The sequence below is a fragment of the Salvelinus fontinalis genome, chromosome 30 (genome assembly GCF_029448725.1).
Source record: "Salvelinus fontinalis isolate EN_2023a chromosome 30, ASM2944872v1, whole genome shotgun sequence".
In the NCBI taxonomy this organism is placed as follows: Eukaryota; Metazoa; Chordata; class Actinopteri; order Salmoniformes; family Salmonidae; genus Salvelinus; species Salvelinus fontinalis.
Genome location: NC_074694.1, coordinates 28,906,811 through 28,934,549, shown reverse-complemented (window position 1 = coordinate 28,934,549; position 27,739 = coordinate 28,906,811). Strand labels below are relative to the sequence as shown.

Below are 27,739 nucleotides of genomic sequence, written 5' to 3'. Positions count from 1 at the left end.
GACGCTATCACCATGGTGATACGTTCACATTGATAGACTATTCCACTTAAACTCAACAGCAGGGGTATTGACCAAGTATTTACATTATTACAAGGATCAAACCTAGACTTTGTCATATTATATAGAATCGAATTGTATGTAGTTAAAGTAAACATTCATAACATTGTAACATTATTTGATATCATCCAACTCAATTGCTCTGCTGCCATTTGTAGATTCTTCCATTATTACCCGGTTGGGGCAAAATGGATCTTGCGCAGTAACCTGCATGTGTGTAAAAAACAGGTAAAAATCACCTAACTGGGCGAAAACGAGAAAGGAAGCCTCTGTTTACCAATGATAAGGAATAAGGTAAATATTAGCGCTGTACAGTAGCAGATTAAGCTAGCTACTTCATCAAAACAGCAAAGATAGTGGCGTAACGTTAGCTGTTGGTAGCCTTGGCTAGCTGGCAATGCTATTAGTCCTAGCTAACGCGTTGTGTAGCTAGTTAACGCTACCTAATTATTTCTAAAGCTGCAAAGTAAAAAGTTATGAATCCAACATTAATCTTCCACAATCTCTAACGTTATTTGTCTCACTTCAGAGCTATCTATAACGCCGCTGATTAAGAAGATGCCGTTTTTTGGCAACACCTTCAGTCCAAAGAAGACCCCTCCTCGCAAATCTGTTTCTCTCTCCAATCTGCACACGGTGAGTTGATCAAATTCCCCTATAATCCGCAAACACATTCTTGTGTACTAGAGCAGGGTTTCCCACACTTGGTCCTGGGCTGGAGCCACCCCTGGGTGCACGTTTAGTTTTTTGCCATAGCTTTATACAGCTGATTCAAATAATCGAAGCTGGATGAGAAATTGGTTATTTGAATCAACTGTGTAGTGTGGGAGGGCAGGACTGAGTTTAGGAAACCCTGCTATAGAGTATTACACCACAGTATGTGTCATAATACCCATAACCTAGCGATCAAATACGGAAATGGTTCCAATCGTTTTTCCACCATTCAGTTTTTCCCATAGGACATTTTAAATAAGGACAAAGTGACTTAACAATATATTCGGCTGTATTTACCCCCTCAAATCTGACAGTAAATGGACTTGAATATATTGATAAAAGTAACTTTGTCCGAGAAAGATTTACAAGGTTATCAAAACCTCATGCCAGGGTAAGCCTACACGAAACACAGCCCTTATTTTAAGTGTTTCTAAAATCCCTATGGGAAGAAATGAAAGGTGCAAAAACGATTGGATCCATTTCCCTGTTTGATCGATAGATTTTATAGGTATTATGACACCTCCACTGTGGAGCTCTATGTGCATCTGTTGTTGGTTATCTGAATTTAGTCTGTGTAATCTCCCCTTTGTTGGGTCTAGTTGGATCGGTCTACGAGGGAAATAGAGTTGGGTCTTGAATATGGAGCCCCTGTAATGAACATCGGGGGGCAGAGCTTGAAATTTGAAGAGGGACAATGGATTGCAGGTAACTGATCTTCACTTAAATGAAGTAGAAAACTGCACTGTCTGCACTGCTACTGTAAGAAGTCTGATCTATCTGATTCCCACTGGTATTTCCATTTTGTTTTTCTTCATGTGTTTTGTTTCTTGCCCCCAGAGTCTGGAGGGAATGCATCAGGGAAGGAGGTGCAGAGACTAAAAAAGAGGAACTTACAGCTTGAAGAGGAGAACAACCTACTGAGGCTGAAGATTGACCTCCTGTTGGACATGGTGAGTTATCATCAGTTGCAGATTGAAAAAAACAGACACATTGGGGGTAAACAACTGCCATTCACCAGCTGCGCCCATTCACCATAGCCCAGATTTACTTAGTTATTACTTTTTTTTACCCAATTGGTAGTAGTTACAGTCTTGTCTCATCGCTGAAACTCCCGTACGGACTCGGGAGAGGCGAAGGTCGAGAGCCATGCGTCCTCCGAAACACAACCCAACCTAGCCACACTGCTTCTTGACACAATGCACATCCAACCCGGAAGCCAGCCGCACCAATGTGTCAGAGGAAACACCGTACACCTGGCGACCCGATCAGCGTGCACTGTGCCCGGCCCGCCACAGGAGTTGCGAGTGCGCGATGAGACAAGGACATCCCTGCCGGCCAAACCCTCCCATGGGCCTCCCGGTCGCGGCCGGCTGCAACAGAGCCTGGGCTCGAACCCAGAATCTCTGGTGGCACAGCTAGCACTGTGATGCAGTGCCTTAGACCACTGCGCCCCCCCAGGAGGCCACTTAGTTATTACTTAAACAAAGTTGGCTTACAATGTTGTTTTGATTATTGCTTGAACAGTCACTAAGATTATATTTGTTTGTGATCGTTGCGAAATACCTATACCTATTTGGATGCAGCATTCTATGTTAGAATGCAAACACTCATTAAAATAGGCTGTAGTAAAGCTAGCCAAAGAGCCATTTTACTGGTTGAAGTGTTTTTTAAGTACACTGAACAAAAATATATATGCAACATGTAAAGTGTTGGTCCAATGCAGGGCCTGAAATTTTGGCATTGGCGGGTAAAGATGTCTATTTCACCAGCCACGTTGGAGAGTGATCAAATCACCCTGAGCCCATCTACTTTGTTGTCCAGGGCATGAACATTAGCGAGAAATATAATCGGAAACGGTGGATGGTATGCATGCCTCCTGAGTCGGTCTAGAAATCCACTCCGAATACCTCTTCTCTGCCGGCGATGTCTTGGAGCAGCTAAAGGGTTTAGTTAAAGTTAAATTGGGGGGTATGAACAAAGGATCCAATTCGGGAAAGTCGTATTTCTGGTCGGAATGCTGGTGAGTTACCGCCTCTCTGATATCCAAAAGTTCTTTCCAGCTGTATGTAATAACGCAAAAAAACGTTCTGGGCTAATTATGTAAGAATATATATATATATATATATATGCATACAGTACCCGTCAAATGGGTTTTTCTTAATTTTTTACTATTTTCTACATTGTAGAATAATAGTGAAGACATCAAAACTATTAAATAACACATGGAATCATGTAGTAACTCAAAAAGTGTAAAACAAAATATATTTTATATTTGAGGTTCTTCAAAGTAGCCAATGCCAACATTGCCTGGCTGGGGGCTGTGTACACGTGAAGAGCTGCGCACATGCATAAAAGTTGGTCTAATTTACTTGAAATTAAAGTCTACTGAAGTGAGACTTTGTTGTTGTCTTTTTTGGCTATTTACATTGTTTTGTTGTTTTTCCATGTTAGAGTTTAAACTGTTGGGAAGAGAAGACAATGCTTCTACTAGGTAGATTCAATCTCACCGGCACAAAAATGACTTAAGTCAAGTTAGCACGGTAACCTCCCGCCCTTAAAGGGACTGGTGAACATTTTTGTCTCGTCTGTGATATTTTGGTTAAGACTCACAAAACATGAAATTAAACAATATACCACACTACTTCTTACAAGTAATACATTTGTTTTAGAAACATTACAAAGCATGCTCATCTGTTTTGTTTGTGTTGGTGTAATTTTAGCAGAACAAAAATATTTGGGCTGGTAAAAATCTGAGTGGCTGGTAGACTTGTTTTTTTAATCTACTTGCCACAGTGGCTGGTGGACCAAAAAGTAGATTTTATTCCCTGGTCCCATGTTTCATTTGCTGAAATAAAAGATCCCAGAAATAGTCCATACACACAAAAAGCTTATTTCTCTCAAATTTGGTGCACAAATTTGTTTACATTCGTGTTTGTGAGCATTTCTCCTTTGTCAAGATAATCCATCCACCTGACAGGTGTGATCATTGGTGTGCGAGTGTGTAGAGTCACCCACTCATATGCAAGCTGCTGCTACTCAGTTTATCTTATATCCTGATGCCTAGTCATCTTACCCCTCTTACCTACATTATAAATATGGTATTGGAACTGACCCTGTATTTAGTATGCTTACTTACTTATTGTGTTTTTCATATTTCTTTTTTTATTTCTAGTAATAGATTGTTATTGATTATTGCATTGTTGGGTTTTGAGTTTGCAAGAAAGGCATTTCACTGTACTTGTGCATGTGACATTGAAACTTAAGACATCTGTGGCATTGGGCTGTGTGAAAAAACTGCACATTTTAGAGTGGCTGTTTATTGTTCCAAGCACAAGGTGCATCTGTGTAATGATCACGCTGTTTAATTGGCTTCTTTGACAATCCATCTACCTGACAGGTGTGGCATATCTTGGTAAAGATTCAGCGCCTCAGTACAGTTAGGCATAGTGGAGCTCCGTGGCCTGGTATGAATGGACGGCGCCTCTGACTAGTAACCAGCTATATCATTATTTAGTTTGTGGGCAGTTAGACATTGATGGGGGCACAGTTAAGTCGCTTACAATGCGCAGACCTATATTTAAATCATACCTGGCTCGCAAATCTTTAGAAATGGTAGGATCAATTGTAAATTGGCACTCCACATGAAAAAGGTTACTGACCCCCTGCTATAAACTACTGTATATGAAGCCACCCTTGTGGAACAGTGCATAAAGTGTACTATGACTGCCGTTGTCTCATGCACTTCCCGCAAATGTTTACATGTGCCTGTCTGCATTATTTACCAGGGAAGAGAAACATTCAGTGAATATTGAAGCGTTGTATCAACAAGGCAGCTCAGACAATATTCATTCTAACAGTATCCAACGAGGGGGCGGCTCGCTCAGATTTTTCCACCTGCCAGCTAGTCTGATTGTTGCCTACGCAGTAGTTGCACTCAATATCTGGGTGCTGATTTATATATTTTTAAACTGCCATAAATCCACACTACAGCTAACTAACTTAGCAGTGTTTAATGATCTTGCCAGCCGGATTGATCTGTAAGAATATCACATTTTCATTTAGAAAGATGGACAACCAAGATTGATGGAGTGAGCGGTGGGTAGGTATTAGGGATGCAGGCAGAGGATGAGGATGATGATGAAGTAGGTCAACAGCAAGAAGTTCAAAAAAAGTTAGCCCAACTAAGAAATCATTAATGATTTTCATTATCTCAATTAGGCCTATCATTCTGTCACTGCATGACAATGCACATTTATTATAGCAAAGCAAACTGGCAAGGTTTCTGCTTTCTAAAAGTGAGACAAAAGGCGCACAGGCTGGCAGCTGCTTTCAAATCAAATTTTATTTGTCACATACACATTAGTTAGCAGATATTAATGCGAGTGTAGCACAATGCTTTTGCTTCTAGTTCCAACAGTGCAGTAATATCTAACAAGTAATCTAACAATTCCCCACAACAACTTAATACACACATCTAAAAGGGTGAATGAGAATATGTACGTATATGGATGAGCGAAGGCCGAGGGGCATAGGCAAGGTGCAATAGATGGTATAAATGCAGTATATACATATGGTATGAGTAATGTAAGATATGCAAACATTATTAAAGTGCCATTATTTAGTGGCATTGCATGAAGTGATTAGTGATCCATTTATGAAAGTGGCCAGTGATTGGGTCTCAAAGTAGGCAGCAGCCTCTGAGTTAGTGATTGCTGTTTAGCAGTCTGATGGCCTTGAGATAGAAGCTGTTTTTCAATCTCTCGGTCCCAGCTTTGATGCACCTGTACTGACCTCACCTTCTGGATGGTAGTGGTGTGAACAGGCAGTGGCTTGGGGGGTTGATGTCCTTGATGATCTTTTTGGCCTTCCTGTGACATCGGGTGCTGTAGGTGTCATGGAGGGCAGGTAGTTTGCCCCCGGTGATGCATGCAGACCGCACAAACCTCTGGAGAGCCTTGCGGTTGAGGGCGGTGCAGTTGCCGTACCAGGCTGTGATACAGCCCGACAGGATGCTCTCGATTTGTGCGTCTGTAAAAGTTTGTCAGTGTTTTGGGTGACAAGCCAAATTTCTTCAGCCTCCTGACTGTGTGGGTGGACCATTTCAGTTTGTCTGTAATGTGTACGCCTAGGAACTTAACTTTCCACCTTCTCCACTGCTGTCCCTTTTGATGTGGATAGGGGGGTGCTCCCTCTGCTGTTTCCTGAAGTCCACGATCATCTCCTTTGTTTTGTTGATGTTGAGTGAGAGGTTGTTTTCCTGACACCACACTCCCGAGTGCCCTCACCACCTCCCTGTAGATCTGTGAAGTTATTTTGGATTTTTACGAAATATCTTTGAAAGACAGGGTCCTGAAAAAGGACGTTTAATTTTTTTTGCTTATTTTTAAAACTTTTTTTTGCCTACTTTACATTTTTGGTATTGAGAAAGGGTATGCCATACCCAAATGATGCCTCTAATGAGAACTCCACCATGTTTTCCCCCACGGTGGCCAAATAGTAAATAGCAACTCGGAGTATAGGCCATTAGAGATCTTTATAGGAGCCTTTAATGTCCAGGTAGCAGATAATGGACCATAACAGATATTCATGTAGTTGGTGCTGTATATGAACTAATATTAAGGGGTCTAAATTTGGAAAGTATTTAGACCCCTTCACTTTTTCCACATTTTGTTTCATTACAGCCTTACTCTAAAATTAATTAATTAATGTTTTCCCTCATCAGTCTACACACAATACCCCATATTGACAAAGCGAAAACAGGTTTTTAGAATGTTTTGCAAATGTATACATTTTTTTAAACATTTACAGTATTCAGACCCTTTGCTATGAGACTCAATTGAGCTCCGGTGCATCCTGTTTCCATTGATCATCCTTGAGATGTATCTACAACTTGATTGGAGTCCACCTGTGGTAAATTCAATTGATTGGACATTATTTGAAAAGGCACACACCTGTGTATATATAAGGTACCACAGTTGACAGTGCATGTCAGAGCAAAAACCAAGCCATGAGGTTGAAGGAATCGTCCGTAGCGCTCAGAGACAGAATTGTGTCTAGGCACAGATCTGGGGAAGGGTACCAAAACATGTCTGCCGCATTGAAGGTCCCCAAGAACACAGTAGCCTCCATTCTAAAATGGAAGAAGTTTGGAACCACCAAGACTCTTCCTAGAGCTGTCCGCCCGGCCAAACTGAGCAATCGGGGGAGAAGGGCCTTGGTCAGAGAGGTGACCAAGAACCTTCCAGAGGGACAACCATGTCTGCAGCACTCCACCAATCAAGCCTTTATGGTAGCCTGGCCAGACGGAAGCCACTCTATATTAAAAGGCACATGACAGCCCACTGGCACCTAAAGGACTCTCAAAACATGAGAAACAAGTTTCTCTGGTCTGATGAAACCAAGATTGAACTCTTTTGCCTGAATGCCAAGCGTCACGTCTGGAGGAAACCTGTCACCATCCCTACAGTGAAGCATGGTGGTGGCAGCATCATGCTGTGGGGTTTTTCAGCGGCAGGGACTGGGAGATTAGTCAGGATCGAGGAAAGATGTACAGAGAGATTCTTGATGAAAACCTGCTCCAGAGTGCTCAGGACCTCCAACGGGGGCGAAGGTTCATCCTTCCAACAGGACTACAAAAATAAGCACACAGCCAAGACAACGCAAGAGTGGCTTCGGGACAAGTCTCTGAATATCCTTGAGTGGCCCAGCCAGAGCCTGGACTTGAAGCCGATCAAACATCTCTGGAGAGACCTGAAAATAGCTGTATAGCGACGCTCCCCATCCAACCTGACAGTGCTTAAGAGGATCTGCAGAGAAGAATGGGAGAAACTCCCCAAATAGGTGTGCCAAGCTTGTAGCGTCATACCCAAGAAGACTCGGGGCTGTAATCACTGCCAAAGGTGCTTCAACAAAGTACTGAATAAAGGGTCTGAATACTTATGCAAATGTGATTATTTCTGTTTTTTATTTGTAATACATATGCAAAAATGTCTATTATCCTGTTTTAGAATACCTGTATTGTGTATAGAGTGAGGGGGAAAATATTTTAAATCATTTTTAGAATGTTGTAATGTAATAAAATGTGGGAAAAGTCAAGGGGTCTGAATACTTTTTGAATGCACTGTACATGGTAAGCTGTAAGTGGCACTTCACTTTTTAGTACGGAAAACTTTTCTACAATATTCACAACATATTGACTAAATTACAATCTTTATGGAATAAAAATCTAATTTCATAAATTATATTTTTTATTTTAATTTTTTTTTATTTCACCTTTATTTAACCAGGTAGGCTAGTTGAGAACAAGTTCTCATTTGCAACTGCGACCTGGCCAAGATAAAGCATTGCAGTGTGAACAGACAACAACACAGAGTTACACATGGAGTAAACAATAGACAAGTCAATAACATGGTAGAAAAAAGAGAATCTATATACAATGTGTGCAAAAGGCATGAGGTAGGCAATAAATCGAATAATTACAATTTAGCAGATTAACACTGGAGTGATAAATCATCAGATGATCATGTGCAAGAAGAGATACTGGTGTGCAAAAGAGCAGAAAAGTAAATAAATAAAAGCAGTATGGGGGTGAGGTAGGTAAATTGGGTGGGTAGTTTACAGATGGACTATGTACAGCTGCAGCGTGGAATGTGGAAATATGTATTTGAGTGAAGGTTAGCAAGCTAGCAGCAGATGAAACAGAAAATTTATTCTCTCCTCGCTCTCCCCGGTTTTAGCTTCACGTCTAGCTGGCTAGGTTTGCTGGAGGTCATTTTGCAGGGCTCTGGCAGTGCACCTCCTTGCACAAAGGCGGAGGTAGCGGTCCTGCTGCTGGGTTGTTGCCCTCCTATGGCCACCTCCACGTCTCCTGATGTACTGGCCTGTCTCCTGGTAGCGCCTCCATGCTCTGGACACTACGCTGACAGACACAGCAAACCTTTTTGCCACAGCTCGCATTGATGTGCCATCCTGGATGAACTGCACTACCTGAGCCACTTGTGTGGGTTGTAGACTCCGTCTCACGCTACCACTAGAGTGAGAGCACCGCCAGCATTCAAAAGTGACCAAAACATCAGCCAGGAAGCATAGGAACTGAGAAGTGGTCTGTGGTCACCACCTGCAGAATCACTCCTTTTTTGGGGGTGTCTTGCTAATTGCCTATAATTTCCACCTTTTGTCTATTCCATTTGCACAACAGCATGTGAAATGTATTGTCAATCAGTGTTGCTTCCTAAGTGGACAGTTTGATTTCATAGAAGTGTGATTGACTTGGAGTTACATTGTGTTGTTTAAGTGTTCCCTTTATTTTTTTGAGCAGTGTACTTTCCCAATAAGCAAAATCCACAATCCACCCCTCCAGAGAAGGCATGGCTCTGGGGCATCTCCAAAATGACATTTCGGATGAACCCACAATCGGCAGGCTATAGAAAACTCCCCTAGAGCCACAAAATGGCCAAATTATCGCAACGTGCAGCCCCCACAATCACCAACACTACTCTTTCCCATTGCCTTGTACTATCTATACTATGACAGAATCAGCCGTTAGCGACCAACAGCTGGCAGACATGTCTACATTTGGTTAGTTTTTATCTTGGCTAAGATGGCACCGACAGAGGGCGCCTCGCCTCGAGCTCCGATAAAACATTGCAGGAGCTCGAAGCCTAAGATTTTCACTGTACCCTGCAATCACATTTACATTTTAGTCATTTAGCAGACACTCTTGTCCAGAGCGACTTATAGGAGCAATGATGGTTAAGTGCCTTGTTCAAAGGCACGTCGACAGATTGTTCACCTAGTCGGCTCTGGAATTCAAACCAATGACCTTTCGGTTACTGGCACAACGTTCTTAACCGCTAGGCTACCTGCAACCCTGTACATGTGACTATTAAACAATCTGAATCATTGTTATTTAGATGAAAGCTGTGAGCTAAATGCAATATAGCAAGCAAACATTAGCATAGAGGTAGCAAGCTAACTCTTTCACTTACCAGGTTGACTTACATGCTCACTGAAGCCCATGATAATGCTTGGGCGCTGCTGGTGGTGCTGGCTGTTTGAGATGCTTTAGAAGCCACATTGATGGTAGGGACAGCATCCACTTTGAGAAGCAACTTCTTGCTTCAGCACTCCTTCCATTGTTGATAGCGGTGGAAGTTTTCAGGGATGAAATGTGCCCTGCAGAGGGACGAGTAGACTTCCAATTCGCCTGCCACATTATAATATTATAATAACAATTTAAGAGTTTAATTTGGTCATGTTTTCTTGGGGTGCTCTAAGTTAAAATTATATGTGTTTTTGGCAGTGAGAAATAAGTGCCACACTCCCTTTTAAAATCCTTAAGACTCTATTGATGCACCCGTGTGTCAGTCTAATGAACATAATACAAAAATTCTCATCAAAATCTGTCAGTTTGCATTGGCTGAGTCTCAATCCACCGCATCTGCCAATGTCACCCTTCCGCATCTGCAGTGAAAAGTGGCAGAGCTACAGCGGTGTTTGTCTTTTTTGCCATTTATGAATGTGTTATTCAATGTGTTTCTTTGGGCTATAGTAGTAAAGGCCAAATTCAATATTTTATCAAATTATAAAAAAAATAAAAAATTACCTTTTTAAAGGGGTCCTAAAATTCTAAATCCAATAGCTAAAGGATCCATGGTATGACCATCTTAAAACAACTCCATATGTTAACTTAGTTAAAAATATAAACAACGGCTTAGAATATTAGAGGTTAAGTAACTGATTTCGTTTCCCTTAAGTTGTCAGAAACTACTGCAGAGTCTCACCTGATGGAGAAGGAACTGGAGGAGGTGAAAAATCACAGTCGAAGGAAGAAGTGATGAATAGAAAACTGAAGACGGGTTCCCAGTGACACTTGAAAAGGAATGAATTAAGAGGAATGAGGAAGGGGATAGATAAGGGATGGTGATGGATGGCAGTGTTAGTGACCAACTGTACTGTAAAATTAGACTTATCGTTATATGGATTTAAAATCATTGAAGGTATGAGAGTTTTTAAATGTGTCCTATCCTTTTATAAAAATGAATTTCTTTGATTCATTAACTTTTGTAAGCATTATCGTATCAGTGCTGAACTATTTTAGAATACTATGATTTATATTCAACGTCCTGTGTGTGTATGGTTTTGGCAGCTGTGTGTATTTGAATATTTGTTTTCATATCCTTTCTACTTTATTAAAAGGTTTTAACTACATTTCATAAAGTCATGTTTTGTTTGCATACATGTCTGTATTAGTATGCAAGTGCCCATACTAATGCGAGCTTAGACCAACGTCTGATGGAAACTGGCAAGAGTGTGGGGGGGGTCTCAATTCAACAGGTCTCCATCTTCAGAACTGTATCACTGGATATTTCTACCATCTCTTGGATCCCTGTGGTTTTCTATCACAGGTGAGGTGAGATTGTTATTACAATGTAACTACTAGAATATTGTTACACCAGATGCTGAATGTAAGGATTGTCATTAGAGGTAGGCTATTTAATTCTGTAGCTGAAAAACAAGCTGGGTTCAGTGATATCAGCAGATTTCTCCAGCAGTTTACTTCATTATACATACTGCATATACTGCAGACTATTTTTCAGCTAAAATTCTTTACTGTAACATTCCTGTAATGTTTTTGCCATGTGTTTAACAATGTCAAATCAAATGTTATTTGTCACATGCGCTGAATACAACAGTGAAATGTTTACTTACAAGCCCTTAACCAAAAATGCAGTTAAGAAAAATACCCCCCAAAATAAAACAAATAATTAAAGCGCAGCTGTAAAATAACAATAGCAAGGCTATATACAGGGGGTACCGATACAAAGTCAATGTGCGGGGGCACCGGTTAGTCGAGGTAATTGAGGTAATATGTACATGTAGGTAGAGTTATTAAAGTGACTATGCGTAGATAATGAACAGAGAGCAGTAGCATAAAAGAGGGTACGGGGGGGGGCAATGCAAATTGTCTGGGTAGCCATTTGATTAGATGTTCAGGAGGCTTATGGCTTGGGGATAGAAGCTGTTTAGGTTCAAGAGGCTTCTAGACTTGGCGCTCCGGTACCGCTTGCCGTGCGGTAGCAGAGAGAACAGTCTATGACTAAAGTGGGTGGAGTCTTTGACAATTTCTAGGGCCTTCCTCTGACACCGCCTGGTATAGAGGTCCTGAATGGCAGTAAGCTTGGCCCCAGTGATGTACTGGGCCGTACGCACTACCCTCTAGTCGGAGGCCGAGCAGTTGCCTTACCAGTCAGGGATGCAAGCATTCAGGATGCTCTCGATGGTGCAGCTATAGAACCTAGATCTGAGGACCCATGCAAGAAAAAAGGTTTTTATACTTTTTCTTAAAGAATGATAACTGTAGATTCCATTAATTCAAAATGTACTTTTATTGGTGGGGATGCTTGAGGAGATTGTGGTGAAATGGGTCAGTGAATGTGTCAAGATCAGACACCAGCAACTAAGCAGATATTTAATTCAAGACCTAAACAAACAAGCCCACCCATCAATTAAATAGAGTTACGTCATACTTCTGTGGCAAGAGACAATTCTATAGTAACAGGCTTCTCGCACTGTGATTAACAGCAATCTCAGACACCATATCAGACAAATTGAATCTGATTAGCTTTCTCAAACAGGCCAAGTCACTGTAAACAAATGCAGTAAATACAATCATAATCCAAAGGCTTAGTCAGTCGTTCATTGAGTAAGTATTGCACCAGTGTGTGGGGGAAAACAAAGTGACATTTTGACAGTTTGGTTATGAATTGACCAATTATTACTCAGTGTGAGCCACAATACCTCCTTCCACAATATACATTCCACATTTGAGACATGGATTGTGTAACATACCCCACTCCTGCCTCCTAGAGCGGAACATCCTCTTGACAGACAATGGGAGTCAGTACAACCAAGAGGATGGAGGCTGGATCCCCTGATGATGGTTGGGGGCAGGATGGTGCTGCTCAGCTGTTTCGTTGTTACTGGGTTCTCCTACACCTTCCCCAAAGCCATCAGTGTCTACTTCAAAGAGCTGATGAGGGATTTTTTTCGTGTGACACAGCCTGGATATCCTCCATCATACTGGCCATGCTCTATGGCTCAGGTCAGAAGACGATCAATATATGTTTTAGGGGCTTCTGAGCTTAAATCCTATACGAAAAACAAAGCTGTCAGATGTCAACAAAAAGGACTGCATTTTGAATGGGAGAATCAAAATAGAAAATGTGACCATCTTGGACATGTATTTTGTCTGGAGATGCAAGTTCTCTCTCTCGTAGTTCTGCATCATTTCAATAACAAATACACATGTCTTGTCTGTGAACTGTACTGAACAAAAATATAAACGCAACATTTGCTATTGAAAAAATTAACGCCACAAAAGTTATGGCGGTGCTTAGGTAAAGCAACGCACCTATAGACCTGTGTTATCATTGGCTATTTTTACTTTCCGTACACTGTGCATGTATTTTCCTGATATGAATGGTCTGTTGACAAGTCTGTCAAAATCCCTGTGTAGCGATTGGCTGAATATTGCGTCATTGCACTTTTAACGCCTTCCACTCTTGTTGCTCTCAGGAAGCGGGTAAAAGATAGTCCTCTTGTTTAGCTGGACGAGGACTGTGTCGCGAAGGCCTTTTCTTTAGAAAATAAACTCTATGTTTAACTGGAAACAGTGAACTTATTTATTTGCGGTCTTAGTCGTTCAAGTTCCTATACCAAATATGCCAAGAGGCGGTGAGTATCCAGCGCCGTTATTTTCGCTAACGTTCCAAATGTAACGTTAACTGTTAGCTAGCCAGCCAACGTAACATTACCTCGAGAAATATAGCTTGCTAGCTAGCTACTTGGTGGATCTGGTCAAATGTATGTTCTACTTGAGTATCAACGTTTCGTGAGAACTGACGTAACGTTAGCTAACTAGCAAGATAACTAGTTACCTAATTAGCTAGCTAGTTAGCTAGCTAGGCTACTGTCACTACAGTAGTAAGTTAGATAGCTAAACTTGGTTTGGCGAACACCATTTGTACCCAGTTGATTTCACCCAGTTAATTGCACACCCCGTAATAACCATATGTGGCTAATGAGTTAACATTATGACACAATATAGTAAGGCAGCGAAGAAGCTCAATCACTTTCTGACATCTGTAACCATGCCGCAGAGTGAACGTCGTGTCTGACTCATCTCTGGTTTTCTGATCTACAACATGCCTCGCTCTCATTTGTCGTTTTTTTTTTTTTTTTTAGGTAAAAAAGGTCACAAGGGCCGGGGAAAGCAGTTCAGCAACCCTGAAGAGATTGATAGACAGATGAAAGCACAGAGAGAGCTGGTGAGTAAAGGACCCATGGCTCTGAGGGGATATCTAGTTTTTGCCCCTTGTGGTTAACATAGTTCTAAACAGATCCCTGTATTATAGACCACATACAGGGTTCCAGCTTTGCAAGTGCAATGCGTGGGAGAGATATTTTCAACCCGCATTTACTTGCTGATATTCCATTAATTCTTGATTTGGAACCCACTAGTGACTTAAACTCCCGTTTCAAATTGCAGGTGTAACTCGGATAACGAATAAATATTCCGTCATATTTTAAATCCAGTTATTGTACTGAGTGAGAAATGCCTTTCGAATATGTGTAGGTCTTTTTTTGGGTGAAGCTGTGTAAAGTGCTGTCATGTTCTTCCACATGTGGCTGCATCACTTAGAAGTTACTAGTTCCAGCAATGATGTTGGGAAGATAGCGATGTCCTTCAACTAAATTACGAGGGAGCTCTTTACTCTGTGCAAAAAGTGGATTTAATATTTTTCTCTATTCTGTTTTTTGGCATTCCACCTGCCCTTAATTGGAGGTATTGTCAAGGATGGTTAAAAATGTGTTTACCTTGCAGTCTATAGCCTGGCTGCTCGACCTCCTGCACCAGTTAATTTAGCTAGTAACATTTATCTATATATTCAGAGGTGTGTGTGTATATACATTTCAAACACAGACATGACGTCTTGAACATGATCTAACTGGTGAATGTGTGATAGGAGGCGAACGGTGGAGTAGAGAAGGAGGAGGAGAAGTCATCAGGATCTGACGATAGCAGCAGTGAAGAGGAGGACGTTGTGAGTGCGGGATCTCCTTTTAATGTCTAGTCTGTCCGCTAAGGAATTAGAAGTGTTGTGGTTTTACTGGAATGCTCGTCAAGATGCTCCTACTCACTTACCTCAGTCAGAGCTGCAATGTTGGCTCTCTGTTCAATGTCTTAACGTTCTGTTATTGCAGAATAAGAAGAAGAGTGGAGTGGAAGGATTGATTGAGATTGAGAATCCCAACCGCATATCCCAGAAAAGTAAGAAGGTGACCGAGCTAGATGTCAACGCACCCAAAGAGCTGTCACGCCGAGAGAGGTGAGGATCTCACTTTTCCTTCAAGTCTCAGGCCTAATGCCAATGCCTAACATGAAAAGATTGAAGTCAGTGGATTTAGGAAGAGCCCATTTTGACTTGTTAGTGAAAGTCTTGGGAGTAGGTGTAGGCAAGGATATGTTATCATTCTAACGTCTTGAAAGCAGGACCCTGTTTGACTATCTTGCTTTCTGTCTCAGGGAGGAGATCGAGAAGCAGAAAGCTAAGGAACGCTACATGAAGCTTCACCTAGAGGGGAAGACAGACCAGGCACGGGCCGACCTCGCCAGGCTGGCCATCATCAAGAAGCAGAGAGAGGACGCGCAAAAGAAGAGGGACGGCCTCAAAAAAGGTGAGGGATAAGGAATCTCTCATATACTGTGCTATACTGTCCGACAGGAACACAGGGCTTATTCAGACAGACTGTGGTTGTTCCTTTTGAATTCAGTGCCTGACTGTCTTTATCTGATGATTTCCTAGAAAAAGAAGCTGAAGACTCCAAGTCCAAGCGTTAGGCCTGTCTCCCGAGGACTTGGCCTGGAAAATGTTCTGGGGAGGATGGAGAGACAAGAAGACTGTAGGAGGGGAGGGGACCGATATGAGGGTTGTCAGCTCAGGGGTAATGTGTGCTTGGGCTCCTGCACTTCATCTCCGATGAGGGGAAGGGTGTCAGCCGGACGTTTTGGAGGAGACGGCAAAGGGGCACTTCAGGTTTGCCTGTTTAGTTCCTCCGTATTCTGTGAGGTCACAGCGGCAGGCGTTCTAGTGTCTTCACTCCTCCCCTGTGTTCTTATTCTAAAGCTGCTGGAGATCATTCTTTGATTATATTTTTTGCATTTTAACACTGTTTACTTATGAATGGGAGGTGTTGGGGAGGATGAGTAGGGGTTTGTATACTTTCATCTGACCTGTTATTAAGGTGAATCAGGAGGTGGTGGTTGGGATGGAGGAACACGTTATACAGGAGATCTATATGTATTCTTTATTATGTTCTGTTCCATCTCTACCAATTGTCTTCATTCACAACCTGACTTTTCAAAGTCCTTTGCCTCCAAAGGAAAGATGTTGGAAAGAAGAGGTCCCATAGGCAGAAATGTCTCAGACAAAACATGTATAAAGGAATCAGTCAGCCTTTATGCCACTTCTATTTAGGTGTTGGAGTTTTTACCCTTTATTCTGTCGGTGTTTCTGCCCAGACATGTTCAGCGCGTTTGAGTTGCCACCTGGCTCTAATTTCTGATTGAACCACCTTGCAGCGTAATGTCTTGTAGTCAAAAAGGAGATCTGTTGGCATAAAAATTCATTGTTAATATTTCACAATTATGTTGAAAAAGCATTGCTGGGGCCTCATACAGTCTCTTTTCAGTGCTATGGGTTTCTCTTCTGTAATTTTTTTGCTTTTGGCAGTTTACACAGGACAATGTCAATGGTCGTGTTCCCCTGCTCAGAAGTTGGATGCATCGACCAATGGTTGCGTGCGTCCTCATCGACTGTGTGGTCAGGCACCAGATTGCTATAACATAATGTGGTTAGCTGATTGGTAAAATACCTTTCTGGGCATTGTAAGATTTGGCATGCATAAGCAACGGCTAGGCAGAGGAATGCGCCCACTCTATTAGTCATGAGGATGCTATGCTATAGTGTGATGGTTGGAACCTGAGATGCCTTTTAACAGGAAAGCAATATTCTATGACTGGAGGTGGCTGAAACTAATTTCTCTCTTGAAAACATACAGTATATACAAAGTGTTTTAATGTTTATAAAAATGACTCCAGGATTGGTCAGAATTGTTTGATTTTTGTCTGTATTTGAGTTCATTTGTTGTATAGAAATAAATTAATAGATACATTAATAACCATTGTTTTGGGTATCATTTATTTTGTATTGAATGGACTCGTAATACATTCTTAGCCTACAACGCACCATACATATCACACAGTGCATTTTTAAAGTATTCAGACTTTTACACATTTTGTTTTGCTCCAGCCTTATTCTAAAATGTATTAGATGAAAAACATTTTCCTCATCAATCTACACACAATACCCAATAATGATAAAGCAAAAATAGGTTTTTGGAAATGTTTGCAAATGTATTTATTTTTTAAAACAAGGTAAGTATTCAGACCTTTGCTGCCCCTCGACATTGAGGTCAGGTGCATCCTGTTTCCATTGATCATTGTTTCTACAACTTGATTGGAGTGCAACTGTCGTAAGTTCAATTGAATGGTCAGGATTTGGAAATACACACAGCTGTCTATGTAAGGTTCCACAGTTGACCGTGCATGTTAGAGCAAAAAGCAAGCCATGTGGTCGAAGGAATTGTCCGTAGAGCTCAGACAGGATTGTGTCGGCACAGATCTGAAGGGTACCAAAACACTTCTGCAGTATTGAAGGTCCCCAAGAACACAGTGGCCTCCATCATTCTCAAGTAGTTTGGAACCACCAAGACTCTTCCTAGAGTCGGCCAAACTGCGCAATCGGGGGAGAAGGGCCTTGATCAGGGAGGTGACCAAGAACCCGATGGGCACTCTGACAGAGCTCCAGAGTTCCTCTATGGAGATAGGAGAAGCACTCTACCAATCAGGCATTTAGGGCAGAGTGGGCAGACAGAAGCCACTCCTCAGTAAAAGGCACATGACAGCCCACTTGGAGTTTGCCAATAGGCCCCTTAAGGAATCTCAGACCATCACAAGCAAGATTATCTGGTCTGATGAAACCAAGATAAAACTCTTTGGCCTAAATGCCAAGTGTCACGTCTGGAAGAAACCTGGCACCATCCCTACAGTGAAGCATGGTGGTGGTAGCATCATGCTGTGGGGATGTTTTTCAGCAGGAGGGACTGAATGGAGCTCAGAGAGATCCTTAATAAAAACCTACTCCAGAGCACTCAGACTGGGGTGAAAGTTCACCTTCCAACAGGACAACAACCCTAAGCACACAGCCAAGACAATGCAGGAGTGGCTTCGGGACAAGTCTCTGAATGTCCTTGAGTGGCCCAGCAAGAGCCCAGACTTCAACCTGATCGAACATCTCTGGAGAAAGCTGAAAATTTGCTCTGCAGCAATGCTCCGCAGCTATTCTGACAGCATGAGAGAAACTCCCCAAATACAGGTGTGCTAAGCTTGTAGCGTTATACCCAAGAAGGCTCAAGGCTGTAATCGCTGCCAAAGGTGCTTGAACAAAGTACTGAGTAAATGGTCTGAATACTTACGTAAATGTGAATGTAATTTTTTTTTTTTTATATCCCCAATTTCGTGATATCCAATTGGTAGTTAGTCTTGTCCCATTGCAGTAACTCCTGTACGGACTAGGGAAAGGAAACACTGTACAACTGGTGACCGTGTCAGCGTGCATGCGCCCGGCATAGGAGTCGCTAGGCCGCCTCATGGGTCTCACAGCCTGGGATGGAACCCGGATTTGTAGTGATGCCTCAAGCGCTGCGATGCAGTACCTTAGACCGCCGCGCCACTCAGGAGGTCAGTTTTTCTTTTATTTTATATATACTTTTGCGAACATTAAAAACCTGTTTTTGCATAGCCATTAAGGGGTATTGTGTGTAGATTGATGAGGGGGGGAAAAAACTATTTAATCAATTTTAGAATAAGGCTTTGATGTAACAATGTGGAAAAAGTGAAGGGGTCTGAATACTATCTGAATGCACTGTGTGACATTGCAGAAGTTGTAGGCCGAATTATACTGACTCTTTTTTTTATGCCTCATATAGAACATTTTGTTCTTACACACCCCAAGCTTTTCAGAGCTGGACAAAAGATCTGCTTTGGCTTCAATAGCTGATGCGAATGCTCTGACAGACGGTGTGAAATACGGTGAGTCCACTGCTTGGCTTCTAGGGTGTCGTTGAACAGAGTGATAACGCACAAGATTATGATATTGTAGTGGATTTGGGGGACAGCACTTATGGTGGCTATAATACATATAGGTGAAACCTTTCTTTTTTTTTCTCCGAGATGGTAGCTGAAGACTTTAAATTTTGGATATTGCTAATTTTCCACACCGTTCACCAATCTACCCATCACCCCATACCTAGTGACTATCTCTTTGCAATTTTACTGTGACCACCAGGCTGCAGTATTTGATAAGGCCGTAACAGCCAATCTGCCCATGGGCCTATATGCAACTGTACTGATGTTGTAGATTAACTGGACATTTTCAGAAAAGCATGACATCTGTATTTAACCAGTGGTGTCAACTATAGTATAAGCCTATCAGAAAGCATAGCTAGGATAGATTGCTATTGTGTCACCACTCACATACCATAGTTATTAGACTCCTTATGAGAAGTGATGCCTAGACTTCAATAGATTGTGTTTCCCCTTTTCTCTCTCTCACATCCTGCTCCTATGAGTGCTGTCGACAGACCGCTTCCATTTACAGAACCAGAGTCAGAACAGAAGCCATGAATGTCAGATCGTCCAGTATTATTAGCACATAATATCACCATAGACGTCGTATTTAGATTCTCATGTAAAGTAAAAGTATCGTGCATATCCTCAAGTCATCAGGGGACTGATGTTTACACAGACAGGCCTGTATTCAGTGATGTGTTTTGAAAAGAAATTGATAGGTGTGTCTTGGTAAATCCTTGTTAGTAGCTACTACAAGATTTACCAAGGGCCCTTGCACAATCTACTATGCATGGTGCATCCTCAACCAGCACATCCAAAATTAAAGATGCAGAATACTCCATCTAGGCAGACATACAGTATACAGCAGGGATCATCAACTAGATTCAGCCACAGGCAGATTTTTTCTTGACCAAGGCCCTTCTCCTCTGATTGCTCAGTTTGGGGGGCGGGAACATAATTACAAATAATTTCTAGATTGCAAATTAACCACAAGAAGCCAAAACAGATATAATATTTGACTAAAACATAATAATTTCAAATCTTGCTTACATTTGTATACAATCACATGTCTCTCTATTTTGTTTTGGAATACTTGGGAACAGATTTACAAAATTAATATAACTTGGAGCTGATTTCCTGGAGTTTTTACAGTCTATTATGTCCAACAATTAAAATTACTTTATTTATGCTCATAAAACATGAGGTTCCACATAAAACCACCCGTGGGTCACTAGTTGGGGAAACCTGGTATGCAGTATACTTTGAGTGTACAAAACATTAGAAACAACCTCCTAATATTGAGTTGCACCCACTTTTGCTCTCAGAACAGCCTCAATTCATCAGGGCGTGGACTCTACAAGGTGTTAAAAGCGTTCCACAGGGATACTGGCCCATGTTGACTCCAATGCTTCCAACAGTTGTGTCAAGTTGGCTGGATGTCCTTTGGGTGGTGGACCATTCTTGATAAACACTGGAAACTGTTGAGCAGGAAAAACACAGCAGCGTTGCAGTTCTTGACACAAACCGGTCTTCCTGGCACCTACTACCATACCCCGTTCAAAGGCACTTAAACATTTTGTCTTGCCCATTTACCCTCTGAATGACACACATACCCAATCCATGTCTCAATTGTCTCAAGGCTTAAAAATCGTTCTCTAACATGTCTCTTCCCCTTCATTTCTACACTGATTGAAGTGGATTTAACAGGTGACATCAATAAGAGATCATAGCTTTCACCTGGATTCACCTGGTCAGTCTATATCATGGAAAGAGCAAGTGTTGCTAATGTTTTCTATAATCAGTGTATATGACTCAGACCATTCGTTTATATCATCAATCATACATATGGAAGTTTACATTCTATAACTGTATAGTACAGTAATATATTCCATCAAACTGATCATCCTCAATTAAAGGTGCAGATTACGACATCTAGGCAGGTATACAATGCATTTGGAAAGTATTCAGACCCCTTGACTTTTTCTACAATTTATGACGTTATCCTAAAATTGATTAAATACATGTTTTTCCTCATCAATCTACACACAATACGACATAATGACAAAGAGAAAATAGTTTTTTTGACATTTTTGCAAATGCAAATAATTTTTTGACATAAGTATTCAGACCCTTTGATATGCGACTCGAAATTGAGCTCAGAACACTTTCCGAATGCACTGTAAGGCTATCTATGCCTCAGATACTGTATGTACAGTGCCTTTGGAAAGTATTCAGACCCCTTGACTTTTTCCACATTTTGTTACGTTACAGCCTTATTCTAAAATGGATGAAATAGTTTTTTCCTCCTTATCAATCTACACACAATAACCCATAATGACAAAACAAAAACAGTTTTTACAATTTTTTTTGTAAATTAAAAACTGAAATTTCACATTTACATAAGTACTCAGACCCTTTATTCAGTACTTTGTTGAAGCACCTTTGGCAGCAATTATAACCTCAAGTCTTTGTGGGTATGACGCTACAAGCTTGGTACACTTGTATTTGGGGATTTTCTCCCATTCTTCTCTGCAGATCCTCTCAAACTCTGTAAGGTTGGATGGGGAGCGTTGCTACACAGCTATTTGCCGGACTCTCCAGAGATGTTTTATCGGGTTCAAGTCTGGGCTCTGGCTGGGCCACTCAATGACATTCAGAGAATTGTCCCGAAGCCACTCCTGCGTTGTCCTGACTAGTCTCCCAGTCCCTGGTCTGAAAAACATCCCCACAGCATGATGCTTCCATCACCATTCTTCACCGTAGGGATGGTGCCAGGTTTCCTCCAGACGTGACGCTTGGCATTCAGGCCAAAGAGTTCAATCTTGGTTTCATCAGATCAGAGAATCTTGTTTTCTTATAGTCTGAGAGTTCTTTAGGTGCCTTTTGGCAAACTCCAAGCGGGCTGTCATGTGCCTTTTACTGAGGAGTGGCTTCCGTTTGGCCACTCTACCCTAAAGGCCTGATTGGTGAAGTGCTGCTGAGATTATTGGGTTTCTGGAAGGTTCTCCCATATGCACAGAGGAACTCTGGAGCTCTATCAGTGACCATCGGGTTCTTGGTCACCTCCCTGACCAAGGCCCTTCTCCTCCGATTGCTCAGTTTGGCCAGGCGACTAGCTCTAGGAAGAGTATTGGTAGTTCGAAACTTCTACCATTTAAGAATGTTCGAGCCCACTGTGTTCTTAGGGATCTTCAATGCTTTTCAAATCATGTCCAATCACTTGAATTTACCACGGGTGGACTCCAATCATGTTTTAGAAACATCTCAAGGATGATCAATGTAAACAGGACGCACCTGAGCTTAAATTCAAGTCTCATAGCAAAGGGTCTGAATACTTACAGTACCAGCCAAAAGTCTGGACACACCGTCTCATTCAAGGGTTTTTCTTTATTTTTACTTTTTTCTACATTGTAGAATAATAGTGAAGACATCAAAACCATGAAATAACACATATGGAATCAGGTAGTAAGCAAAGTGTTAGACAAATCAAATTATATTTTATTTTTGAGATTCTTCAAAGTAGCCACCCTTTGCCTTGATGACAGCTTTGCACACTCTTGGCATTCTCTCAACCAGCTTCACGAGGAATGCTTTTCCAACAGTCTTGAAGGAGTTTCCACATGCTGAGCACTTGTTTGCTGCTTTTCCTTCACTCTGCAGTCCAACTTGTCCCAAACCATCTTAATTGGGTTGAGGTCGGGTGATTGTGGAGGCCAGGTCATCTGATGCAGCACTCCATCACTCTCCTGCTTGGTCAAATAGCCCTTACACAGCCTGGAGGTGTGTTTGGGGTCATTGTTCTGTTGAAAAACAAATGATAGTCCCACTTTCATTTGGTACTGTCCATACAGAGCTCGTTTTGGTCACAGGTTAAGGAATGGCTGAAGAATTTAATTTAACATCAATGCGAGCTGTGGCAAGAAGGTTTGCTGTGTCTGTCAGCGTAGTGTCCAGAGCATGGAGGCGCTACCAGGAGACAGGCCAGTACATCAGGAGACGTGGAGGAGGCCGTAGGAGGGCAACAACCCAGCAGCAGGACCGCTACCTCCGCCTTTCAGCAGGAGGAGCACTGCCAGAGCCCTGCAAAATGACCTCCAGCAGGCCACAAATGTGCATGTGTCTGCTCAAACGGTCAGAAACATGTGCCATCCTGGATGTGCCATCCTGGATGAGCTGCACTACCTGAGCCACTTGTGTGGGTTGTAGACTCCGTCTCATGCTACCACTAGAGTGAGAGCACCGCCAGCATTCAAAAGTGACCAAAACATCAGCCAGGAAGCATAGGAACTGAGAAGTGGTCTGTGGTCACCACCTGCAGAATCACTCCTTTTTTGGGGGTGTCTTGCTAATTGCCTATAATTTCCACCTTTTGTCTATTCCATTTGCACAACAGCATGTGAAATTTATTGTCAATCAGTGTTGCTTCCTAAGTGGACAGTTTGATTTCACAGAAGTGTGATTGACTTGGAGTTACATTGTGTTGTTTAAGTGTTCCCTTTATTTTTTTGAGCAGTGTAGTATGTATAAGCTGGAAGTAGAAGCCTAAGTGTTGTTGTCACGATCGTGTGGAGGATTGACGGACCAAAACGCAGCTTTAGGAAAATAAGCCATCTCCTTTTTATTAACGAAGAAGGCAAACGAAACAAAAACACTTAAACACTAAACAAAACAAGAAAACGATCGTGAAGCTAAACAACGATGTGCACACACTGGCTACAAACGTATCACATAGACAACTACTCACAACAAATGAAAGCCTATGGCTACCCTAAATAAGGCTCCCAATCAGAGACAACCGAAATCAGCTGTCTCTAATTGGGAACTCATTCAGGTAACCATAGACTCTCCTAGATAACTAAACATACATAGACAACGCTAGACACATGAACTCAACACAAACCCATATACTACACCCAACAACCCCTCTACCATAGAAACACCCAAAACCAACAAAACACAAACATTCCCCATGTCACACCCTGACCTAACTAAAATAATAAAGAAAACAAAGAATACTAAGGTCAGGGCGTGACAGTTGTTATCTAGTAGTTTACTCCAATTAGGGGAGTAAGGTTTCAGGGAAATAATAAAGTAAAATAAAATAAAAAAATATATGTATGTATATTTGTATATATGTGGGTATGTGTATGTATGTATATAAATATTTATATTTACCCCCAAAAATATATGTGCGATTGGAAATTATGCAGACAATTACATTAATGTTGTTTGAGTCACTGATGTGATCTTCCTGTCCGGGTTGGCGCCCCCTCTTGGGTTGTGCCGTGGCAGAGATCTTTGTGGGCTATACTCGGCCTTGTCTCAGGATGGTAAGTTGGTGGTTGAAGATATCCCTCTAGTGGTGTGGGGGCTGTGCATTGGCAAAGTGGGTGGGGTTATATCTTGCCTGTTTGGCCCTGTCCGGGGTTATCGTCACAGTGTCTCCCGACCCCTCCTGTCTCAGCCTCCAATATTTATGCTGCAGTAGTTTGTGTCGGGGGGCTAGGGTCAGTCTGTTATATCTGGAGCATTTCTTCTGTCTTATCTGGTGTTCTGTGTGAATTTAAGTACGCTCTCTCTAATTCTCTTTCTTTCTTTCTCTCTTTCTTTCTTTCTTTCTTTCTTTCTTTCTTTCTCTCTCTCAGAGGACCTGAGCCCTAGGACCATGCCTCAGGACTACCTGGCCTGATGACTCCTTGCTGTCCCCAGTCCACCTGGCTGCTCCAGTTTCAACTGTTCTGCCTGCGGCTATGGAACCCTGACCTGTTCACCGGACGTGCTACCTGTCCCAGACCTGCTGTTTTCAACTCTCTAGAGACAGCAGGAGCGGTAGAGATACTCTCAATGATCGGCTATAAAAATTTACTCCTGGGGCTGACCTGTTGCAGCCTCGACATCCACTGTGATTATTATTATTTGACCCTGCTGGTCATCTATGAACATTTTAAAATCTTGTCCATGTTCTGTTTATAATCTCCCCCCGGCACAGCCAGAAGAGGACTGGCCACCCCTCATAGCCTGGTTCCTCTCTAGGTTTCTTCCTAGGTTCTGGCCTTTCTAGGGAGTTTTTTCTAGCCACCGTGCTTCTACACCTGCACCTGCTTGCTGTTTGGGGTTTTAGGCTGGGTTTCTGTACAGTACTTTGTGACTAAGCATGATGAAAGAAAGGCTTTATAAATATATTTGACTAATTGATTGATTGATTGATGAAAGCTACAAGCAGACCACCATAGTCCCTGTGCCCAAGAACACTAAGGTAACCTGCCTAATTGACTACAGAACCGTAGCACTCACGTCCGTAGCCATGAAGTGCTTTGAAAGGCTGGTAGTGGCTCACATTAACACCATTATCCCAGAAACCCAAGACCCACTCCAATTTGCATATCGCCCAAACAGATCCACAGATGATTCAATCTCTATTGCACTCCACACTGCCCTTTCCCACCTGGACAAAAGGAACACCTATGTGAGAATGCTATTCATGGACTACAGCTCAGCGTTCAACACCATAGTGCCCTCAAAGCTCATCACTAAGCTAAGGATCCTTGGACTAAACACCTCCCTCTGCAACTGGATCCTGAACTTCCTGACGGGCCGCCCCCCAGGTGGCGAGGGTAGGTAGCAACCCATCTGCCACGCTGATCCTCAAAACTGGAGCCCCTCAAGGGTGTGTGCTCAGTCCCCTCCGGCCCTTCCTGTTCACCCACGACTGCATGGCCAGGCACGACTCCAACACCATCCATAAGTTTGCTGATGACACAACAGTGGTAGGCCTGATCACCGACAACAACGAGACAGACTATAGGGAGGAGGTCAGAGACCTTGCCGGGTGGTGCCAGAATAACAACCTATCCCTCAACGTAATCAACACAAAGGATAGGATTGTGGACTACAGGAAAAGGAGGACCGAGCACGTCCCCATTCTCATCGACGGGGCTGTAGTCGAGCAGGTTGAGAGCTTCAAGTTCCTTGGTGTCCACATCACCAACAAACTAGAATGGTCCAAACACACCAAGACAGTCGTGAAGAGGGAACGACAAAACCTATTACCCCTCAGGAGACTGAAAAGATTTGGCATGGGTCCTCAGATCCTCAAAAGGTTCTACAGCTGCAAAATCGAGAGCATCCTGACTGGTTACATCACTGCCTGGTGCGGCAACTGCTCGGCCTCCGACCGCAAGGAACTGCAGAGTGTAGTGTGTACGGCCCAGTACATCACTGTGGCTAAGCTGCCTGCCATCCAGGACCTCTACATCAGGCGGTGTCAGAGAAAGGCCCTACAAATTGTCAAAGACCCCAGTCACCCCAGTCATAGACTGTTCTCTCTGCTACCGCATGGCAAGCAGTACCAGAGCGCCAAGTCTAGGACCAAAAGGCTTCTCAACAGCTTTTACCCCCAAGCCATAAGACTTCTCTTTTACGCTGCTGCTACTCTCTGTTTATCCTCTATGCTAAGTCACTTTAACTATACCTACATGTACATATTACCTCAATTAGCCCAACTAAGCGGTGCCCCATTGATTCTGTACCGGTACCACCTGTATATAGCCTCGCTACTGTTATTTTCACTGTCATTTTACAGTTTTTGAAAAATTTCTTTACATATCTATTGTTTACCTAATACCTATTTTTTTACTTAAAAAGTGCACTGTTGGTTAGGGCTTGTAAGTAAGCATTTTACTGTAAGGTCTACACTTGTTGTATTCGGCACAAGAGACAAATCAACTTTAATTTGGTTTGATATGCCCTCTTTAAAAAAAAAAGCACAAACCAGATGGGATGGCGTATCACCGCAGAATGCTGTGGTAGCCATGCTGGTTAAGTGTGCCTTGAATTCTAAATAAATCACTGACTGTGTCACCAGCAAAGCACCATCCCACCTCCTCCTCCGTACTTCACAGTGGGAACCACACATGCAAAGATCCTCCGTTCACCCACTCTGCATCTCACAAAGACACGGTTGGAACAAAAAATCTCAAATTTGGACTCCAAACCAAAGGACAAATTTCCACCGGTCTAATGTCTATTGCTTGTGTTTTATGGCCCAAGTAAGTCTCTTCTTATTATTGGTGTCCTTTAGTAGTGGTTTCTTTGCAGCAATTTGACCATGAAGGCCTGATTCACACAGTCTCCTCTGAACAGTTGATGTTGAGATGTGTCTGTTACTTGAACTCTGTGAAGCGTTTATTTGGGCTGCAATTTCTGAGGCTGGTAACTCTAATGAACTTATCCTCTGCAGCAGAGGTATCTCTGGTTTTTCCTTTCCTGTGGCGGTCCTCATGAGAGCCAGTTTCATCATAGCACTTGATGATTTTTGCGACTGCACTTGAAGATACTTTCAAAGTTCTTGAAATTTTCAGTATTGACTGACCTTCATGTCTTAAAGTAATGACAGACTGTCATTTCTCTTTGCTCATTTATGCTGTCCTTGCCATAATATTCCCTTGGTCTTTTTACCAAATAGGCTGTCTTCTGTATACCGCCCTGACCTTGTCACAACAGAACTGATTGGCTCAAAGACATTAAGAAGGAAAGGAATTCAACAAATTAACTTTTAGGAAGGCACACCCGTTAATTGAAATGCATTCCAGGTGACTACCTCATGAAGCTGGTTGAGAGAATGCCAAAGAGTGGGCAAAGCTGTCATCAAGGCAAAGCGTGGCTACTTTGAAGAACCTCAATTATAAAATATAATTTGATTTGTTAAACACTTTT

The 27,739-nt window shown here is 42.3% G+C and overlaps 2 protein-coding genes across 3 annotated transcripts; both read left to right on the top strand.

The window, feature by feature from the left end:
- Window positions 1-212: 212 nt before the first annotated feature.
- cby1 (chibby homolog 1 (Drosophila)) lies at window positions 213-13,508 on the top strand. The gene is made up of 5 exons (XM_055890327.1): window positions 213-351; window positions 587-693; window positions 1,371-1,476; window positions 1,609-1,721; window positions 10,527-13,508. Exons 2-5 carry the CDS (start codon window positions 616-618, stop codon window positions 10,605-10,607), a joined length of 378 nt encoding a protein of 125 aa, XP_055746302.1. The 5' UTR covers window positions 213-351; window positions 587-615; the 3' UTR covers window positions 10,608-13,508.
- On the top strand, window positions 13,417-17,013 carry LOC129828972 (28 kDa heat- and acid-stable phosphoprotein-like). Of its 2 annotated transcripts, none has more exons than XM_055890326.1 (6): window positions 13,417-13,506; window positions 14,017-14,099; window positions 14,799-14,876; window positions 15,037-15,161; window positions 15,359-15,510; window positions 15,645-17,013. In XM_055890326.1, exons 1-6 carry the CDS (start codon window positions 13,494-13,496, stop codon window positions 15,671-15,673), a joined length of 480 nt encoding a protein of 159 aa, XP_055746301.1. In that variant the 5' UTR covers window positions 13,417-13,493; the 3' UTR covers window positions 15,674-17,013. The 2 variants fall into 2 exon arrangements, with proteins under 2 accessions (XP_055746301.1, XP_055746300.1); XM_055890325.1 differs by having other exon boundaries at window positions 15,639-17,013.
- Window positions 17,014-27,739: the final 10,726 nt, after the last annotated feature.

Bases quoted from the DNA above. Each gene is read 5' to 3' on its own strand.
- cby1 (XM_055890327.1), top strand. From the start codon at position 616: ATGCCGTTTTTTGGCAACACCTTCAGTCCAAAGAAGACCCCTCCTCGC. The intron at 1,477-1,608 runs GTAACTGATCTT...TCTTGCCCCCAG, and splicing joins AGAGGGACAATGGATTGCAG to AGTCTGGAGGGAATGCATCA. The intron at 1,722-10,526 runs GTGAGTTATCAT...GTTTCCCTTAAG, and splicing joins TTGACCTCCTGTTGGACATG to TTGTCAGAAACTACTGCAGA.
- LOC129828972 (XM_055890325.1), top strand. The intron at 14,100-14,798 runs GTGAGTAAAGGA...AATGTGTGATAG, and splicing joins TGAAAGCACAGAGAGAGCTG to GAGGCGAACGGTGGAGTAGA. The intron at 15,511-15,638 runs GTGAGGGATAAG...ATGATTTCCTAG, and splicing joins GAGGGACGGCCTCAAAAAAG to AAAAAGAAGCTGAAGACTCC.